Below are 20,737 nucleotides of genomic sequence, written 5' to 3'. Positions count from 1 at the left end.
CACAGCAGGAAGACTGAACTCCTGGGTCTGAGGGAGAATGTCCTGGGGGCTTGGTCTCTGATCCTGAGAGAGAAGAAACCTAGCGCCCTGACTCCTGGATCTGAAAGAGGAGGGGACTGGGTCTCACCCTCCCCTGCTGCCTTCTTGACTAGGGACATTTTGGAGACCTATATTCCTGAGCCCTCAATAGAGGAATTTACTGAGGTACGAGGGTCGCCGAAGCTTGCATCCTTGGAGAAGGACAAAACTGATTGTGTGTGTCTGGGTCTAAGAGGGTGAGAGTCCTGCTAGATGGCTCAAAATTCACCACGGGCGGAGCCCGTAGCCGGACTCCTGGCTGAGCCCTTCAAGGGGCGGGACGCCTGGAATCTCGAGGGGCGGGGGCCTGGCGCAGGCTCCCGCCTGGGGTTCCCGAGCTGTTCCACTCTGCGCGGAGCCGCCACGCTATTGTCCTGGCCAGGAAGGCGGGGCCGGCGCGGGGCGGGGCTGGCGGCGCCGGCGCAGCCCGGGGGCGGCGGGAGGAGGAGGGGGCGGCGGGAGGAGGAGGTGGCGGCGGTGGCTCTGGGAGCTCCTGTCACCGCTGGGGCCGGGCCGGGCGGGAGTGCAGGGGACGTGAGGGCGCAAGGGCCGGGACATGGGGCCCGCCAGCCCCGCTGCTCGCTGTCTGGGTCGCCGCCGGGGCCAGCCGCCGCTGCCGCTGCTGCTGCCACTATTGCTGCTGCTTCTGCGCGCGCAGCCCGCCGTCGGGAGCCTGGCCGGTGGGAGCCCCGGCGCGGCCGAGGTGAGGCCGGGCCGGGTCCTGGGGGGTGGGGGAAGGGGCGGGACCGGGCCTCTGGACGCCGGCGCGGACATGTCCAGGGCCGAAAGCGCAGTCTTTCCAGCCAGGTGGTCAGCTCCCATGCGCCCCCAAACGCATTTATGAACCCAGGGCTCCAGGCCCCAGCTCCCCCATCATCTGACGTCCCAGCCCCCTCCCACCCCGAGCATAGGAGCTGCTCTATTTACAGCCTTTGGTCCCAGAAGTCCAGCCGCCTCTCTAGACCTAGGTGACTCGGCCCCAGCCCCCTCCCGCCTGGACATAGGACCCACCAAGCAGTGAGGCACTTAGATCCAAAAATCCAGACCCCTTGTATCCTCTGGACCCATATCGGGGCCCTCGCAGCCTCCCAGGACCCAGGAGTCCAGTCCTCCAGTCACCACCCACCCCAACCAGATGTAGCTCCCCAGTCCTCAAGGACCTGGTGTCCAGGACTGCAGGCCCCTGAAGCCAGGCCTTGTCAGCTTTGCACCCTGCAACCGGAGCCTGAGCAGGGGATGGAGGGAGGAGGGGCCAGAACGCCTGGGTTCTGGCCTCCTCCTCCGCAATTCAGGTTTAACCCCTTCGGGCTCCAGCGCGACTGCGCTGGGGTGGGGGCGGAGTCTGTCTCCGCGGCAACAAGGCCGAGAGACTCCCGGAGGACCCGGGTAGCCATAGCAACGGGAGAGCTGGTGCGCCCCCGCCCTACGGGAGTTGTTTCCCAGGGAACAGTGCCTCTATGGAGGCGTGTGTGCGGTGCTTGAGGGAGGTGGCTGGTGCTGGAGGTCTCAGTCCTAGGGAGCAAAGAACCAGAGGACCCTCGTGCCAACGTCCCCCGGGCCCTCACTGTCCCTTCCACTTCCATCCAGGCCCCGGGGTCGGCCCAGGTGGCCGGACTATGCGGGCGCCCAACCCTTCACCGGGACCTGCGCACCGGCCGCTGGGAACCAGACCCACAGCGCTCTCGACGCTGTCTCCGGGACCCGCAGCGCGTGCTGGAGTACTGCAGACAGGTGGGCGGGGCGGAGCGGGAGGGGCAGGGCTATCAGAAAGCGGGCCCGAAACGGGGCGGGGCCGCCCATAGAAAGCTAGACTTGCGAAAGGCGTGGTCCAAGGTGCTGCACGATCTAAGGCGTGGAAACTGGGGGGCGTGGAAGCTGGGGGGCGTGGCCAACAAAGAGGCTCAGCTACGCCAGGGCAGGGAACCTGTTTTGAGATACTAAGTCAGTCATGAAAAAGGGAGAACAGCGAGATGGCTAGAGAAGAAGTGGGGTTTAGCAATCTGGTGGTCTTCGTAAAGAGTAGAGGTGTAGGGGGGAGTGGCGAAAGGAGAGGCGGGGCTAAGAGAAAGAGACCTTAAAGACCAGCAAGATGGGGAAAGAGGTGGAGCCCAACGAGAGCTCGGAGAGCTGGGAGGCGTGACCATGAAAAGCCTCGACGCTGTAAAGGGAAGAGTTTTGGAGAGGCGGAACAGATAAAAAGGCGGGGCCCAAAGGAGGGTGAGACCTTTGGGGAGACGAACCTGACTGCGGGAGGAGTGACCAGAGAGGTGGGCTTAGACCGACCTTCGGAAAGAAACAGCACAGAAAAAGGGATAGGGCTTAAAGATGACGGGACTTTTAAGGGAAAACTGCTAGTGGGCGTGGCCAATGGGCACGAGGGGCTTGAATATCTAAGGCTGGTGCTATGGAGAGGCAGAGCCTAGGGAGGCGATGTCCTCATGAATATTAGAGCCTTGAAAAGGGACCTGGCCAGGCGCGGTGGCTCACTCCTGTAATCCCAGCACTTTGGGAGGCCGAGGCGGGCGGATCACCTGAGGTCAGGAGTTCGAGACCAGCCTGGCCAACATGGAGAAAACATTTTTAGTAGAGAACCCTCATCTCTACTAAAAATGCAAAAATTGGCCGGGCATGGTGGTGCATGCCTGTAATCCCAGCTACGCAGGAGGCTGAGGCAGGAGAATCGCTTGAACCTGGGAGATGGAGGTGGCAGTGAGCCGAGATTACACCATTGCACTCCAGCCTGGGTGACAAAAGCAAAAACTCCCTCTTAAAAAAAAAAAAAAAAAAAAGGACCTGGCCAGTGGAGAGGGGTGCCTGGCAGGGGCGGGGCAGTGGGCTGATTGTTCCCACCTGATCCCCCCAGATGTACCCGGAGCTGCAGATTGCACGTGTAGAGCAGGCTACTCAGGCCATCCCCATGGAGCACTGGTGCGGGGGTGCCCGGAGCGGCCACTGTGCCCACCCCCACCACCAGGTTGTGCCCTTCCGCTGCCTGCGTGAGTCCATGTGGCTAGGGGTTGGGGTGGGCCGGGGGACACTGAGATGGGACCTTCCAAGAGGCGAGGTTCTGAGCCCCTCTCTCAGGCCCACATTAAGGGGCTGGGTGCTTGTGTCCTAAGTGGGGCAGAGAAGCCTCTGAGGATAAAATATCTGGATTCTGAGGAGGGTGGGGTTGGTGGCTGTGGGAGGGTCTCACCCTGGTGTCCCACACTCCTAGCTGGTGAATTTGTGAGCGAGGCCCTGCTGGTGCCCGAAGGCTGCCGGTTCTTGCACCAGGAGCGCATGGACGAATGTGAGAGTTCAACCCGGAGGCATCAGGAGGCACAGGAGGTCAGGACCTTGGCCCACCCGTCCCCTCCCCGCTAGAACCCAGCAGCCTGGGCCCCTAACAGCCTCCTCCACCAGAACCAAGGAGTCTGGGCCACCAGCATCCTCTTCCCACTGGGATCTAGGAATTTCATCCCCCCCAACCCCTTCCTCCAGAACCAGGAATCCAGGCTCCCAGCCTCATCAACCCCCTAGATCCAGGCAGCCTGGCTCCCCATCTACCCACCCCAGACCCCACAATCCTGGCATCTGGGCCCACTCTTCCCACAGGCCTGCAGCTCCCAGGGCCTCATCCTGCACGGCTCGGGCATGCTTTTGCCCTGTGGCTCAGATCGGTTCCGTGGTGTGGAGTATGTATGCTGTCCCCCTCCAGGGACCCCTGACCCATCTGGGACAGCAGTTGGGTGAGTGGAAGGGAACCCTCCGTGCCCTTCCCAATGTTCCTGAGGAAGGGGATGGCAGTCTGGGAGCCTGGGCCTGGGTTCTTACTGTCTGGGTCCTCTCCTGCTCCCTCAGTGACCCCTCCACCCGGTCCTGGCCCCTGGGGGGCAAAGCAGAGGGGGCCGAGGATGAGGAAGAGGAGGAATCCTTCCCACAGCCAGTAGATGATTACTTCGTGGAGCCTCCGCAGGCTGAAGAGGAAGAGGAGGAGGAAAGGGTGCCGCCCCCAAGCTCCCATACCCTTGCAGCGGTCAGCAAAGGTGAGACAGTCTCTGAACCCCCAGGCCTCTCCGCCATGGAGGGAGAAAGATCTGGCAGAGTCTTGCTAGGGGGTGTCTTTGGGAGGGACCTATGGGGGAAAGACCCAACTGAGGGGAAAAGATGGGAGTAGCTTTGGATAAAACAGAGGAAGAAGGGCTAACCTGGGGGTACTTGGGAGTAGAGGGGCCATTGGGTAGGTCCTGAGTATCATTTCAGGAAAGCTTACAAGATGGCATAAAAGATTCCTAAGCTTTGCAAGAACAGGCCCAGTCCAGAACTACATCTACCAAAATGCCAGGCAGCAGCGGTGGCCAAACTGGACACATGATGGTCTTTGGTGCACTCCAGGAAACGTGGTTCTCCAGGTAGAAAAGGTGACCTGGAGGTGAGCAGCAGACTGACCTCCTGATCCCTGGTCTTGTAGTCACTCCCACCCCAAGGCCCACAGACGGTGTGGATATTTACTTCGGCATGCCTGGGGAAATCAGTGAGCACGAGGGGTTCCTGAGGGCCAAGATGGACCTGGAGGAGCGTAGGATGCGCCAGATTAATGAGGTGATGATACCGGGGGGCCCAGGACCCGCTACAGTACAGAGCTCCCTAAATACCAGGAAACTCTTCCAGAACACATTGATAGTACTTGCAAAGCCTCCCTAAGCCCCTTCAACTGTGAGCCCTCAACATCACCCCATAACATGACCAGAGACCCATGGCCCATCTAGAATCCGACTGAGACGCCACCAGATTATATGGAGACTCTGGTCTATGGCACTCTTTCACTTTATTTTTTTGTTTTGTTTTTGTTTTTTGAGTTGGAGTTTCACTCTTCTTGCCCAGGCTGGAGTGCAATGGCATGATCTTGGCTCACTGCAACCTCTGCCTCCTGGGTTCAAGTGATTCTCCTGCCTCAGCCTCCCAAGTAGCTGGGACTATAGGCGCCCACCACCATGCCCAGCTAGTTTTTGTATTTTTAGTAGAGACGGAGTTTCACCATGTTGGCCAGGCTGGTTTTGAACTCCTGACTTCAGGAGATCCACCTCCCAAAGTGGAGTCTTGGCCTCCCAAAGTGCTGGGATTACAGGTGTGAGCCACCGTGCCCAGGCTCTCTTTCACTTTAAACTCCTTCTAGATCCTCCCTCTCAGGAACCCAAGAACCAGTGAGACTTAAGGGATCTGGGGCCTCTAAAAATCTTCAAGAGGGGTTGGGGGACTCACCAGGTGGATCAGGGTGGATTCTGGGATCCCCATGCAGGTGATGCGTGAATGGGCCATGGCCGACAACCAGTCCAAGAACCTGCCTAAAGCTGACAGACAGGCCCTGAATGAGGTAGGACAGCCCCAGGGGGCCCTACTCATGACTGTCCCCCACCTGGAGCATGCTCAGCTTCACGTGGTTCTGGTCGTGCCCTGCCCATCCAGTTCCACCCCTTCCCACTTATCTCTGCCCTTCCTGGCCCCACGCCTACATGCAGCTCTGCCCCTCTTAAGCCACCATCTGACCTGACACTGCTCTCCTCCTCCGATTGGCCATGTTTGGCCCATCTGCACTTGACTTGCCTCTCAGGGCTGGCTCTGGAGTCCTGTCCCAAGCCGGGGCCCCTGCAGATACAGCCAGGGCCTTCTTGGTCTCTCTTTGATGTATTCATGTCTCTTTCAGGCCCCGCCCCTTGATTCTGGCTCTGCCTACTCGTCTCACCTCTCTCAACCTGACCTACCCCATGGAGACCCCACTCATGTTAGCCCCCATTAGCTGTTGGTTCCACCCCTATCGTGTCATTTAGGTACAGCCTGTGTCCAGTTTGACCCTGACCCAGCCCGGAGCCCTGCAAGGCTTTGTCCCTTTCACCTTAACACTGGCCAGTTCTGCTCCCAGATTGTTCCCACTCCATCTTACAGTTTACACCCTCAGATCGGCTCCCACTGGGCCTAGTCCCACCTCCACTCTACCTGGCCCTGGACCCTACCCCTTCCAATCCGTACCCTTTGGTTCTGCCCAGGCCTGGACCCCTGGAACAACCCCCAACCCCATGTAACCCTGCCTTTCCAGGCTGTCTTTGACCAGCCTTTGATCTATCTTCTCCTCTCCTGACCCTGTGCCCCACCCGCTCCCCAGCACTTCCAGTCCATTCTGCAGACCCTGGAGGAGCAGGTGTCTGGTGAGCGACAGCGCCTGGTGGAGACTCATGCCACCCGTGTCATCGCCCTTATCAACGACCAGCGGCGGGCCGCCTTGGAGGGCTTCCTGGCAGCCCTGCAGGGAGATCCGCCTCAGGTGTGGGGACCGTGGGGGCAGAGAGCAGAGGGTGAGAAGGGTGAGGGCAGACCTGGGCAGCCTGTGTCCCTTCCTCAGGCGGAGCGCGTCCTGATGGCCCTGCGGCGCTACCTGCGTGCAGAGCAGAAGGAGCAGAGGCACACCCTGCGCCACTACCAGCACGTGGCAGCCGTGGATCCAGAGAAGGCGCAACAGATGCGCTTCCAGGTGCTCAGATCCTTCCAGCTCCCGCACACGCAGCTATCCTCAGACCCCAGCACCTCAGGCTCTCTGCTCTTGTCCCTCAGACACTCTTTCTGTTTCTTGGACCCCTTCCTATCCCCTGAATATCACTTATCTGCCTCTTCCCAGTCCCTCAGCTCTACTTCCTGACCCTGAAACATGGCCCCCGACACGCTGTGCCTTTGACTCCTATTTCTTGTCGGCTGGATTCCTACTTACCATCCCCTTGATCCTACATTCTGTTCCTTGGATTTTCACTGCCTTTCCCAGAATCCCTTTTTTTGTTTGTTTGGTTTTTTTTGTTTGAGGCAGGTTCTCACTCTATTGCCCAGGCTGGAGTGCAGTTCGCGATCTCTATTCACTGCAACCTTCGCCTCCTGGGTTCAAGCGATTCTCCTGCCTCAGCCTCTCAAGTAGCTGGGATTGCAGGTGCTCACCACCACACCCAGTTAACTTTTGTATTGGGTTGGTGCAAAAGTTATTGCGGTTTTTGCTATTGAAAGTAATAGCAAAAACCACAATAACTTTTTTTTTTTGAGACAGTTTTGCTCTGTCGCCCAGGCTGGAGTGCAATGGCTTGATCTCTGCTCACTGCAGCCTCTGCCTCATGGGTTCAAGCAATTCTCCTGCCTCAGCCTCTCCAGTAGCTGGGATTACAAGAGCCCACCACCACACCCAGCTAATTTTTTTTTGTTTTGAGACAGAGTCTCGCTCTGTTGCCCAGGCTGGAGTGCAGTGGTGTGATCTCGGCTCACTGCAACCTCCACCTCCTGGGTTCAAGCGATTCTCCTGACTCAGCCGCCTGAGTAGCTGAGATTACAGGTGTGTGCCACCACATCTGGCTGAGTTTTGTATTTTTAGTAGAACGGCGTTTCACCATGTTGGCCAGGTTGGTCTCGAGCTCGACCTCAGGTGATCCACCCTTGGCCTCCCAAAGTGCTAGGATTACAGGCATGAGCCACCACGCCTGGCCAGAAACCACAATAATTTCCAATCCAATATTCTTAGTAGAGACAAGGTTTTGCCATGTTGCTCAGGCTGGTCTTGAACTCCTGACTTCAGGTGATCCCACTGCCTCTGCCTCCCAAACTGCTGGGATTATAGGAATGAGCTACTGTGCCCAGCCGAGAATCCCCTTCTTGTTCCTTGAAGGAACTGTTCCTCGGCCTCCTTTCTCCATAACCCCACTTGTTTTCCCTGGAACCCCTGTTCTGTGCACTCAGATTCAAATCCCCTTTTCTAGATGTTTTCTTGCTCTTGAACTGCAAATCTTGCCTTGAACCACATAATTTCTATATGACCCTCCAATCTTCAATCCCTGTTTCTAGAATCCCCTCAAACCCCACTTTCTGTTCCTTGGACTTCATTCTTCAATTTCCTTCTCCTATGGCCCAGTTCCTGACCCTTGTACCATACTTCCTGTCCCTTACATGTGCTGCTTTTCCTCGGCTGCTGTTGAATTCCTCCTTCATACTGCCTCAGTTTCCTCATCTCCAGCCTGCGTCCCCAGCTCATCCTTCATGTCCACTCGCCCACAGGTGCAGACCCACCTTCAAGTGATTGAGGAGAGGGTGAATCAGAGCCTGGGCCTGCTTGATCAGCACCCCCACCTGGCTCAGGAGCTGCGGCCCCAGATCCGTGAGTGCCTATTATCCCAGCCCCCATTCCCTATCTCTGAGGGCAGATCTTGATTCCTAAGTGTTGATCCCCCAGTTTCAGTTATTCCTCTGTAACAAACTAGCCCAGAACTTAGCAGTGAAAATCAACAACCATTTTTCTTTGTTCATGATTCTGCCATCTGGTCTGGGTTCAGCAGAGTGGTTCTTCTGGTGGTCTTGCCAGTGGTCAAGCATGCGGCTGTATTTAGCTAGCAGATCATCTAGGGGTTGGGAGTCTAGCACAAATGGGCCTCTCTCCCTCTCCAAGGAGGCGCAGAGCCTCTCTTCTCCATGGAGCCTCTTCATATGGTCTCACCAGCAGGGTAGCTGGATTTTCTACATGGTGGTTCATGCTCTCTAAGACATCAAAGTGGAAGTTGCCAGGTCTTAAGGCTTGGGCCCACATTCTATTGGTTAAAGCAAGTTACAAACCCAGTCCAGATTCAAGGGAAGGAACCTATATTCATACCAGAAAATGTGACCTACCACAGCCCCCAGATCTGTTGTGGTTTCCTCCTGAATATCTGACACATAACCCTGATTCTCCTAGTATTTAAAAAAGCTATAATCTTGAGCTGGGCGTGGTACTTATGCCTATAATCCCAGCACTTTAGGAGGCCAAGGCGGGTGGATCACTTGAGGTTAGGAGTTCGAGACCAGCCTGGCCAACATGGTGAAACCCCCATCTCTACTAAAAATACAAAAATTAGCCAGGCGTGGTGGCAGGCACCTGCAGTCCCAGCTACTCAGGAGGCTGAGGCAGGAGAATCGCTGGAACCCGGGAGACAGAGGTTACAGTGAGCTTAGATCACACCATTGCACACCAGCCTGGGCAACAAGAGCAAAACTCTGTCTCAAAAAAAAAAAAGCCAGCCATAATCTTGAAACTTCAGCCTCTATCCTTCCTGCCCGCTGTGCCTCCATCCAGCTCCCCACTTTCTCAGATCACACTTCTGGCTACCCCACACTTGGGGCTGACTCTGCATGATCTCCCAATTGCTCTATTGTTAGGGTGCCCTTCACTCACCCCAGTGCTCACAACCTCTGCCACCTTTCTGCATGTCCCCCTCAGAGGAACTCCTCCACTCTGAACACCTGGGTCCCAGTGAATTGGAAGCCCCTGCCCCTGGGGACAGCAGTGAGGACAAGGGTGGGCTGCAGCCTCCAGATTCCAAGGATGGTGAGTGAGCCTTCATATAGATGACCCCAGACATTGGGGAACAGGCCTCTAGCCTAATTTCTAATCCCCTACAGTCTGAGGGTGTCTTTACCACCATAATGACTGCGAGAGGATGGGGAGGAACGTCTAAGGTCGCAGGGCCCCTGTAGAATTCCCAATCCTTCTTTTTGGTCCTGGGAGGATATTTCTCCACCCTTCTTTGCTGATACCCTTCTCTCTTCACTGTTCCACTGCCTTGCTTCCTCTGGCTGCCAGCAGAAACCCCCATGACCCTTCCAAAAGGTGAGTGTCTCACAGTTGACCCCAGCCTCCAAATCCCACTGAATCCCTGAACCCAGAATGGAACAGGATCCATCCACTGGGAATCCCACACCCCCTGGGGTGGAGTCCAGTGTACTTTCCAGCCCCCTCCCCTGGACCCTAAAGAATGAGATAGGGCCAGGCACTGGTGGCTCACACCTGTAATCCCAGCACATTGGGAGGCCGAGGCAGGAGGATCCCTTGAGGCCAGGAGTTCGAGACCAGCCTGGGCAACATAATGAGATCCTGTATCTACAAATAATTTAAAAGTTACCTGGGTGTGGTGGGGCGTGTCTATAGTCCCAGCTGCTCAGGAGGCTGACTTAGAAGGATCACTGGAGCCCAGGCAGTTGAGGCTTCAGTGAGCTGAGATTGCGCCACTGCACTCCAGCCTGGGTGGCAGAGTGAGACTCTGTCTCAAAGAAGAAAAAACAAAAATGAGATCAGACTGGGGGGGTAGGGTCCACAGAACAAGATGCTGCATCCCCTGGGAAAGAGAAGATGTCCCCACTGGAACAGTATGAGCGAAAGGTAAGTTAGTCAGACCTGCGGGCTCCCAAAGGGGAAGAAGATCGGGGTGTATGCAGCTGGGTCCGAGGGAGGAGATGCTAGGGGCTTGGATTCCTTGTCCTGAGGGAAGAGGGAGCTGAGGACATGCATTTTGAGATGCTAGAAAATGAGAAGGATAGGGGATGCCCTCTTGGGCCCCTGGGGAGGAGGAGGCAGGGGCCTGACTTCTGGGTCCTTGACACCTCCTGCTCCCCCAGGTGAATGCGTCTGTTCCAAGGGGTTTCCCTTTCCACTCATCGGAGATTCAGAGGGATGAGCTGGTAAGAGGAAGGATAACCGGGTACCTAGGGGAAGAGGGCAGAGGTCAGTGGCCAGGCTGTGACTCCCAAAGCCACACAGGACCCTCAAAGATGTCCTCTGCCCCATCTCCCCTCCATGCAGGCACCAGCTGGGACAGGCGTGTCCCGTGAGGCTGTGTCGGGACTGCTGATCATGGGAGCCGGCGGAGGCTCCCTCATCGTCCTCTCCATGCTGCTCCTGCGAAGGAAGAAGCCCTACGGGACTATCAGCCATGGTGTGGTGGAGGTGAGAACCACAAGGACCACGTGTGGGAAGAGTTCCTGAGCCTTAGCGTGGGCGAGCCGAGAGACCTGCAGACAGTCCCGCACCACACTGTCCTGTCCCTCCCCTCCCTGCCTGTTGCAGGTGGATCCCATGCTGACCCTGGAGGAGCAGCAGCTCCGCGAACTGCAGCGACACGGCTATGAGAACCCCACCTACCGCTTCCTGGAGGAACGACCCTGACCCGAACCCCTTCACCCCTTCAGCCAAGCCCAGACCTCCCCTCTTCCTGGAGCCCCAGAACCCCAACTCCCAGCCTAGGGCAGCAGGGAGTCTTGAAGTGATCATTTCACACCCTTTTGTGAGAGGGCTGGAATTCTTATTTCCGCTTTTCAATTCCAAATTCCATCCCTAAGAAATTCCCCAATAGTCCCAGCAGCCTCCCCACATGGCACTTCCTCACCTTAATTTATTTTTTAAGTTAATTTATGGCTCCTTAAGGTGACCGCCACCTTGGTCCTAGTGTCTGTTCCTTGGAATTCACCCTCTCATGTTTCCCTACTAACACCCCAATAAAGTCCTCTTCCCTACCAGGCCAGCCTCAGTCTCTGTGGGAGAATTAGTGTGTAATCGCAGCTGGACGGGGTGTCATCGCCCCCCAGGCCGCCTTGGCCTCTTTAAACGGGATGATAGAGCTTTAAATCCGGGCGGGGCCTGCAGGAAGGGCTGCGGCGCCGGGGGCGGGGCCCAGAGACCCGGGATAGGTCCGGGAGCTCTCCGCGGTGCTGAACTTGCCGCTCCTTTTAATTCTCTGTCTGCTGGGTACCAGAATGGACCCTAAGGAGGCTGGGTTCCGGTGAGTTTCCCCTGTCATCTGCTCGATCTCACACAATCCCTTCGAGAGCCGTGTGAGAGACTATGAATCGTGAATTACCCTTCCCATTCCCCAAAGTCTTCATTTCTTCTTGGGGAGTCTATAGGAACTCTCCTGGAGTGTAGAGATTCCAATCACATGTCCCAGAAGGGGATATATGATGTCTGCACGTGCCTACTGAAATTCGTTTTATTTTCTCCCCCTACTTCTCGTATAAATAATGCAGAAGAGAAGAATTTCTTTCTCTTTCTTTTCTTTTCTCACCTCCTTTTTTTTTTTTTTTTTTTTTTGACAAAGTCTCACTTTGTTGCCCAGGCTGGAGTGCAGTGGTGCAGTCTCGGCTCACTGCAATCTCCACCTCCCGGATTCAAGCGATTCTCGTGACCTTAGCCTCCCGAGTAGCTAGGATTACAGGCGCCCACCACCACACCTGGCTAATTTTGTATTTTTGGTAGAGACCCCATCTCTACCAAAAATACAAAAATTAGCTGGGCATGGTGGCACATGCCTGTAATCCCAGCTACTTGGGAGGCTGAAGCAGGAGAACCGCTTGAACCCGGGAGGCAAAGGTTGCAGTGAGCCAAGATTGTGCCGTTGCACTCCAGCCTGGGCAATAAGAGCAAAACTCCATCTCAATATATATATATATTTAGAGATGGGATCTTGCTATGTTACCCAGACTGGTCTCCAAGTCCTGGCCTCAAGTGATTCTCTCACCTCAGCCTCCAGAGTAGCTGAAATTACAGGTATGCACCATGGTGCCCAGTACTGGAATTTATACCCTCACAGGTTCCATTATGCTGGCTGGAGTTGGCCCTCTACATCTGCTGTTATCTGTCTCAAGAGGGTTGTTAGGAGGATTAAAAGGGTTCATATTCGTGGGGATGTTATGACTGCACCTGCCACTTAGCAAGTATTTGTTAAATACATTTTAAAGCATTAAAGTAGCAAACACTCATATGGTGTTCACCCTGTGCCAGGCACTACTCTGACAGCTTTACATGCATTGGCACACTTAACCATTACTCAGGAGTCTGAGGCAAGAGGATTACTTGAGCCCAGCGGCTCAGGACTGTAGTGCACTATGCCAATTGAGTGTCCACACTAACTTTGGCATCAATATGATGAACTCCTGGGAATGGAAACCGGCCCAGGAAACAGATCAGGTCAAGACTCCCATGCTGATCAATAGCGGGATAGCACCTGTGAATAGCCATTGCACTTCAGCCTGGGCAACAGAGAGATACCCTGTCTATTTAAAATATATATATATATCCAAGTGATATCATTCACCTCTCAGACATTGTAGATTTGCTTTTTTTTTTGCACAGCTTCCCAGCAGATGGCAGTAACATGTCATGTTTTAATGTATCTCGCACAATTTTCTGACAGATGGCTTGAAGAGGGAGCATCTATTTCTAATTCTCAGGGCCTATGAGCTGGCTGTGGTTCCTCATAACATATAGCTATAAATATAGGTCGTGTATATTAAATATACACCTGGTAGATGTTAGAAGATGCTTCATGGTGCAGATCGGATGCAATGCCAATTTCTGTAGAGATCTCAGTTTGCACCATCATTCTGATACTGGTTATACCTTTGGTTATACTCAGATGAGCCCAACAGGAATCCGTCATTAACACCACAGGCACCCAAAGGGGTTGAAAGCTGCTTTTGTGTTTTCACGACCAAGAGTGATCAACATGGTAACAATAGGTAAGGAGCTCCAAGCAGGTGAAACAGGAAAAGGCTGTTTTGCTCAATAGGGTCAGTGTGTAAAATAAAGGTTTTTGTTCATTTGTTTGGTTGTTATTTTGTTTTGTTTTTGTTTGTTTGTTTTGAGACAGAATTTCACTCTTGTTGCCCAGGCTGGAGTGCAATGGCATGATGTTGGCTCACTGCAACCTCTGCCTCCTGGGTTCAAGCGATTCTCCTGCCTCAGCCTCCTGAGCAGCTGGGATTACAGGCATACACCACCATGCCCTGCTAATTTTGTATTTTTAGTAGAAACATGTTGGTCAGTCTGATCTCGAACTCTGGACCTCAGATTATCTGCCCACCTTGACCTCCCGAAGTGCTGGGATTACAGGCATGAGCCACCTCGCTTTGCCATAAAGTTTATATTTTAATGGCAATACTTGAGTATTTAATTTTAAAACGTTGTTATTCAAATTCCAGCAGGAAAAATGCTTTTGCTGTTACTTATCTGATGTTCTTGCACTCCTAAACCTTCTTTTCCCACTGAAGATCTTAATTTTTTTTTATGTTTTATTTTATTTATTTTTTTCATTTTGAGACAGAGTCCTGCTCTGTCACTCAGGCTGGAATGCAGTGGTGTGATCTTGACTCACAGAAACCTCCACCTCCTACGTTCAAGGGATTCTCCTGCCTCAGCCTCCCAAATAATTGGGAGGGATTACAGGTTGCCACGACCACACCCAGCTATTTTTGTATTTTTAGTAGAGACAGGGTTTCACCATTTTGGCCAGGCTGGTCTTGAACTCCTGACCTCAGGTGATCCACCTGTGTTGGCCTCCCAAAGTGTTCAGATTACAGGCGTGAGCCACCGTGCCTGGCCAATTTTTCTTATAGTAATTCAGTTTCTGCCATGTGCAGTGGCTCATGCCTGTAATCCCAGCAATTTGGGAAACTGAGGTGGGAAGATTGCTTGAGTCCAGGAGTTCAAGACCAGCCTGGGCAACATAGTGAGACATAGTCTCTACAAAAATAAAAACAAAATTAGCCAGACATGGTGGTGAGTGCCTGTAGTTCCAGTTACTCATGAGGCTGAAGTGGGAGAATTACCTGAGGCTCAGAGGTCAAGGCTGCAGAGAGCCGAGGATGACAAAGTGAGACCCTGCCTCAAAATAAGAAGAAGAAGAAGAAGAATATATGGCCAGGTGCAGTGGCACATGCCTGTAATCCCAGCACTTTGGGAGGCCGAGACAGGAGGATCCCTTGAGCCCAGGAGTTGGAAACCAGCCTGGGCAACATAGTGAGACCTCGTATCTACCAACAAAAAAAAAAAAAGAAAGAAAGAAAGAAAGAAAAAATTAGCCAGGTATAGTGGCACACACCTGTGGTCCCAGGTTCTCAGGAGGCTGAAGTGGGAGGATCACTTGAGTCCAGGCAGGAGGTCGAGGCTGCAGTGAGCTGAGATTGCACCACTGTACTCCAGCCTGGGTGATAGAGTGAGACCCTGTTCTTACTTAAAACAACAACAAAGTTTCTAAGGGACATTTTATCATGTTAGTGGGGTGGATGTGTGCACATGTGTGTGTTGATACGTGTCTTAGTTTGGGCTACTATAACAGAATGCCCTGGACTGGGTGGCTTAGAAACACACATTTATTTCTCACACATGCTAGAGGCTGAGAAGTCCAAGATCGAGATGCCAGCAGCTCCAAAGTCTGAAGAGAGTTCTCTTCCTGGTTTGCAGATGGTCTTTTTTTTTTTTTTTTTTTTTTTTTTTTTTTGGTTGTTGTCATTTGTTTTGTTTTGTTTGAGACAAGGTTTTGTTCTGTCACCTGGCTGGAGTGTCATGGTGCAATCATAGCTCACTGCAGCCTTGATCTCCCAGGCTCAGGCAATTCTCCTGCCTTAGTAGCTGAGTCCAGAGATGTGCACCATTACACCTGGCTATTTTGTTTTTGTTTTGTTTTGTTTTGCTTTTTTGAGTAGAGACAGGGTTTCACTATATTGCCCATGCTGGTCTCAAACTCCTGAGCTCAAGTTATCCTCCTACCCCGGCCTCCCAAAGTGCTGGGATTACAGGTGTGAGCCGGTGTGCCCAGCCCGCAATGGCCATCCTCTTTCTGCATCTTCATATGGCAGAGAGTAGAGAGCAGGAAAGCAAGCTCTCTCCCACCTCTTCTAACAAGGACATTGGTCCCATTCATGAGGGCTCCACCCTCATGACCTAACTACCCCTCAAAATCCCCATCTCCAAATACTACCCCACTGGGGCTTATGGTTTCAACAAATAAATTTTAGAGGGACACAAACATGCACTTCCTAACAATACAAATTGAGATAGACAGCATATACATCAACAAAACCTCAGACGTCCAGCTGGGTACAGTAGTTCAGGCCTGTAATCCCAGCACTTTGGGAGGATGAGACGGGTGGATCACGAGGTCGGGAGTTCAAGAGCAGCCTGGCCAAGATGGTGAAACCCCGTCTCTACTAAAAATACAAAAAAATTAGCCGGGCATGGTGGCAGATGCCTGTAATCCCAGCTACTCGGGAGACTGAGGCAGCGGAATTGCTTGAACCCAGGAGTCAGAGATGGCAGTGAGCCAAGATTGCGTCATTGCACTCTAGTCTGGTGACAGAGCAAGATACCACCTCAAAAAAACAAAGAAAAAAAGAAAAACAAAGCAAAACAAAAACCTCAGATGCCATCAGTGATGAGAAATAGCATTACTTTAGGTACCACAACAGAAAAAAAAAAAGGCAAAGTATACACTAGGTCACACAACTGACTGTAAGATGATTTCAATTAAGTTCTTCTGTATTTTTAATTTTATTATTATGATTTATTTATTTACTTAGAGACAGTGTCTCGCTCTGTCTCCCAGACTGAAGTGCAGTGCTGCAGTCATGGTTCACTGCAGCCTCAAACTCCTGGGCTCAAGTGATCCTCTTGCCTCAGCCTCCAAAGCAGCTGGGACTGCAGGTGTACACCACCACACACAGTTTTTTGTTTTTTTTTGACAGTAAGTGTCTTACTAGGTTACTGGTCTCAAATTCCCAGGCTCAAGCGATCCTCCCACCTCCGCCTTCAAAAGTACTGGAATTACAGGCATAGGCTTGAGCCACCACATCCATCTCAATTAAGTTCTGCTTAGAATCAATAAAATACTGTACATTCGTAGGAAATTTTTCTGGACCTGCTGCCTGTATGTGAATACACACGACAGCACATACATGCTGGTACAAGACAGCTGATAAGAGCGACTTAACACCAGGAGCCCCTGATAACACCATCTTTCTTTCTTTCTTTTTTTGAGACAGAGTTTCGCTCCTGTTGCCCAGGCTGGAGTGCAATGGCGCTCAACCTTGGCTCACTGCAACCTCTGCCTCTCGGGTTCAAGCGATTTTCCTAAGTAGCTGGAATTACAGGCGCCCGCCACCACGCCTGGCTAATTTTTCGTAATTTTTTTTTTTTTTTTTTTTTTTGAGACAGAGTCTTTCTCTGTTGCCCAGGCTGGAGTGCAGGGGCGTGATCTCAGCTCCCTGCAACCTCCACCCCCGGGTTCAAGTGATTCTCCTGCCTCAGCCTCCAGAGTAGCTGGGATTACAGGCACCTGCCACTACACCCCGCTAATTTTTGTATTTTTAGTAGAAATGGAGTTTCACAGTGGACATGGTTAGGCTGGTCTCGAACTCCCAACCTCAGGTGATCCACCTGCCTTGGCCTCCCAAAGTACTGAGATTACAGGTGTGAGCCAGTAATTTATTAAATAAATAGGCTGACCTCGCTCAGCCTATTTGTTACAGGTGTGAGCCAGTAATTTGTTAAATAAATAGGCTGACCTCGCGCAGCCTATTTGTTACAGGTGTGAGCCAGTAATTTATTAAATAAATAGGCTGACCTCGCTCAGCCTATTTGTTACAGGTGTGAGCCAGTAATTTGTTAAATAAATAGGCTGACCTCGCTGAGGGAGGGAGGGAACTAGAAAGAGAGAAGAATGCTGTAGATAGAGGGAGATGCAGAGAGAGGAGCACATGAGTGATGGACGGAGTTTAGATGGGACTGTATTTCTACCACTAGGTATCTTTTAGAACTCACAGTTTTCAGAATAAAGCCCTCATTTTATGTTTAGCTAGTTCTGGAGACTTCAGGGAAGTCTCAGAGGGCAAGAAAAAAGGGAGTTGTGATGGCCCCTAGATAACCAGTCCACAGAGTCTAACAAAACGTGTATGATCTCGTGTAATCCTCAAATAATCATGTGTTTTTAAGAAGCAATCATTATTATTCCCACTTGAAAAATAAGAAACCAAGGCTTAGAGGAGTTAGGTAACTTTTCCTAAAACCATTCTGTTACTAAGGCTGGAGGTGGGCATGGGACTTGAAGTCAGCTCCATCTGACTCCACCATGCTGAACTGTCTTCAAGTGAAGGCCAATGGGTGTGATTTATTTATTATTATGAATAAAAATAAATCTATTATTATGAATAATAGATTTATTATTAATAAATAAATCTTTATTAATTAATAATAATAAATAAATCTATCCATTCTGATTTATTTATGTATTATTATTTTTGAGACAGAATCTCACTCTGTCGCCCAGGCTGGAGTGCAGTAGCACAATCTTGGTCATTGTAACCTCCACTCCCTGTGTTCAAGCAGGTCTCTTGCCTCAGCCTCCCGAGTAGCTGGGATTACAGGTATGTGCCACCACCCCTGGCTAATTTTTGTATTTTTAGTAGAGGCAGGGTTTTGCCACGTTGCTCAGGCTGGTCTTGAACTCCTGGCATCTAAGTGACCCACCCACCTCAGCCTCCGAAAGTGCTGGGATTACAGGTGTGAGCCACCGTGCCTGACCTATTCATTCTTGCTCCCATACTCTCATACCAGGCTAGGGGAATTTGAAAGAATTCTACAAGCCAATCCTGAGTCATGGTGTTGATCCCAACTCCATATGCTTGGCAGAGACTGTGACTGGTGCTGCCCTCTAAAGGAAGTATGGAATGAGTAAAGGAACTGCCCAGAAGCTCCAGAACATAGAAGCCGGCTGTTCTAAGGTTCTAAGAGAAAGCAGCTGGGAGTAGCAGTCCTCAAAATTCCACTGCCAACAAGAACAACTGGTATGGGCTGGCCATGCCAGAAGCAATGATCAAGATCCCCTCTAGCAGTGCCAGTCACAGCCAGCACCAGAGAACAGGAGGTGTCTACGAGAATTGCTCAGAAGTCTTTACCCCTCTCCAACCTACCAGTGAGTTATGGTCACCCTTGATATTTCAGATGGGGTTGTAGAATGGGGTGTGGTAGGGACGGGAGAGGGGAGGGGAAGGTACAGAACATCCTAAGAAGAGTAAAATAAATGGGAAGGGAGAGAGGTTCAGCAACTCTGAGCAAAAGTCTAGACCTCAGATTCTTGACCAGGAGCAAACAGACCCCTGAAAGGTTCTTGAGGAGGAGCAAACTGACTCTTGAAAGACAGTAACACATCAACATACAAACTTTCAGTCTGGAGGGATGGACTCTTAGCCCTCTCCTTTTGTATTTAAAGAAAGAGAAGTCCAGTTAGCCTGGTGGGTGGTACATACCTGTAATCCCAGCTACTTGTGAGGTTGAGGCTGGAGAATCACTTGAAACCGGGAGGTGGAAGTTGCAGTAAGTCAAGATCGCACCACTACACCATAGCCTGGGCAACAGAGCGAGACTCAGTCTAAAAAAAGAAAAGAAAGAGAAGTCCAGAAAAATTAAATAATTTATCTGACCCAGCTAGGTAAAGACAAAGTCTGAATTAGAGTACAGAATCGAATTCAAGCCAGGCTTGAGGTCTAGTAGATTTTCCTCCACTGCACCCGGTGCCATTTTCTTTGTGTAGCTATAGGATAAGTAAAAAATTACATCAAGTGGCCATGGCCATTTCTCATATTTGAGTAATACTCATCACTTTTCCCCCACGTGAAAAGAACAAATAAAAGTCCTTTTTAAAGGGCTTTTAAAAGCTTCATCTATGGATAGTGATTTGTAATAATTTAGGATTTGTAAAAAAATTACTGGCTCACCGGGCACAGTGGCTCACGCCTGTAATCCCAGCACTTTGGGAGCCTGAGGCGGGTGGATCACGAGGTCAAGAGATCAAGACCATCCTGGCCAACATGGTGAAACCCCGTCTCTACCAAAAATACAAAAAATTAGCTGGACGTGGTAGCACATGCCTGTAATCCCAGCTACTTGGGAGGCTGAGACAGGAGAATCGCTTGAACCCAGGAGGCAGAGGTTGTAGTGAGCCGAGAATGCGCCATTGCACTCCAGCCTGGGCAACGAGAGAGAAACTCCGTCTCAAAAAAAAAAAAAAAAAAAAAAAATTACTGTCTCACACCTGTAATAAATAGGCTGACCTCAGGGAGCGAGGTCAGCCTATTTATTACAGGTGTGAGCCAGTAATTTGTTAAATAAATAGGCTGACCTCACTCAGCCTATTTGTTACAGGTGTGAGCCAGTAATTTATTTATTTATTGAAGAGGGTGTCTTGCTCTGTTTCCCAGGCTGGAGTTCGGTGCTATGATCTCTGCTCACTGCAACCTCTGCCTGTGGGTTCAAGCAATTCTCCTCCCTCAGCCTCCCAAGTAGCTGGGACTACAGGAGCCCACCACCATGCCCTGCTAATTTTTGTATTTTTAGTAGAGATGGAGTTTCACCATGTTGACCAGGCTGGTCTTGAACTCCTGACCTTGTGAGCTGCCTGGCTTGGCCTCCCAAAGTGGTGGGATTACAGGCGTGAGGCACCTCGCTGGGCCCCCAGATAACTCTGTCTCCCAGTATTCAGACCCTTGTGTAATGCCTCCCACACTGATCTGGGATCAATGGCATGTCAACGAGCATGATACAAGCAGGGGCTTGTCCCCTTGGATCTCTCCCTTTTGGAGCCGCTGAGCCACCACCTGAAGTGAAGAGATCCACCTGCCCTCCTGGACCACATGGAGAGACTCTTGGCTCACTCCTGGAAGCTCCAGTATTTCAGCCAAGCTATCAAGCATGTGAGTGAAGGTGTCTTGGATTTCCAGCCCGGGCCTCAGGTTAACTCCAGCCACATAAGGAACGAAAGAGAGACAGCAGAACAGCCAGCTGAACCCAGCCTAGAGTGCAGTCAGAAACAATTAAGAGAGGCTGGGAGCAGTGGCTCATGCCTTTAATCCCAGCACTTTGGGAGCCTGAGGCGGGTGGATAACTTGAGGTCAGGGGTTCGAGACCAGCCTGGCCAATATGCTGTAAACCCAACTCTACTAAAAAATGCAAAAATGAGAATTAGCCAGGCGTGGTGGCAGGTGCCTGTAACCCCAGCTACTCGGGAGGCTGAAGCAGGAGAAT

General features: G+C 51.9%; 1 protein-coding gene across 1 annotated transcript; it reads left to right on the top strand.

The window, feature by feature from the left end:
* Positions 1-291: 291 nt before the first annotated feature.
* Positions 292-11,403, top strand: APLP1 (amyloid beta precursor like protein 1). The gene is made up of 18 exons (XM_064382127.1): positions 292-781; positions 1,393-1,488; positions 1,595-1,809; positions 2,942-3,074; positions 3,296-3,408; positions 3,676-3,809; positions 3,922-4,106; positions 4,532-4,662; positions 5,360-5,434; positions 6,221-6,379; positions 6,458-6,586; positions 8,140-8,239; positions 9,332-9,439; positions 9,695-9,721; positions 10,200-10,270; positions 10,507-10,569; positions 10,691-10,834; positions 10,955-11,403. The coding sequence occupies exons 1-18, from the start codon at positions 292-294 to the stop codon at positions 11,051-11,053; spliced, it is 2,472 nt and encodes an 823-aa protein (XP_064238197.1). The 3' UTR covers positions 11,054-11,403.
* Positions 11,404-20,737: the final 9,334 nt, after the last annotated feature.

The sequence above is a fragment of the Aotus nancymaae genome, unplaced genomic scaffold (assembly GCF_030222135.1).
Source record: "Aotus nancymaae isolate 86718 unplaced genomic scaffold, 86718_ANA_hifiasm-v0.15.2.pri h1tg000028l, whole genome shotgun sequence".
Lineage (NCBI taxonomy): Eukaryota > Metazoa > Chordata > Mammalia > Primates > Aotidae > Aotus > Aotus nancymaae.
The sequence above is the reverse complement of the archived record's forward strand: the minus strand, read 5'-3'. Positions and strand labels throughout refer to the sequence as shown.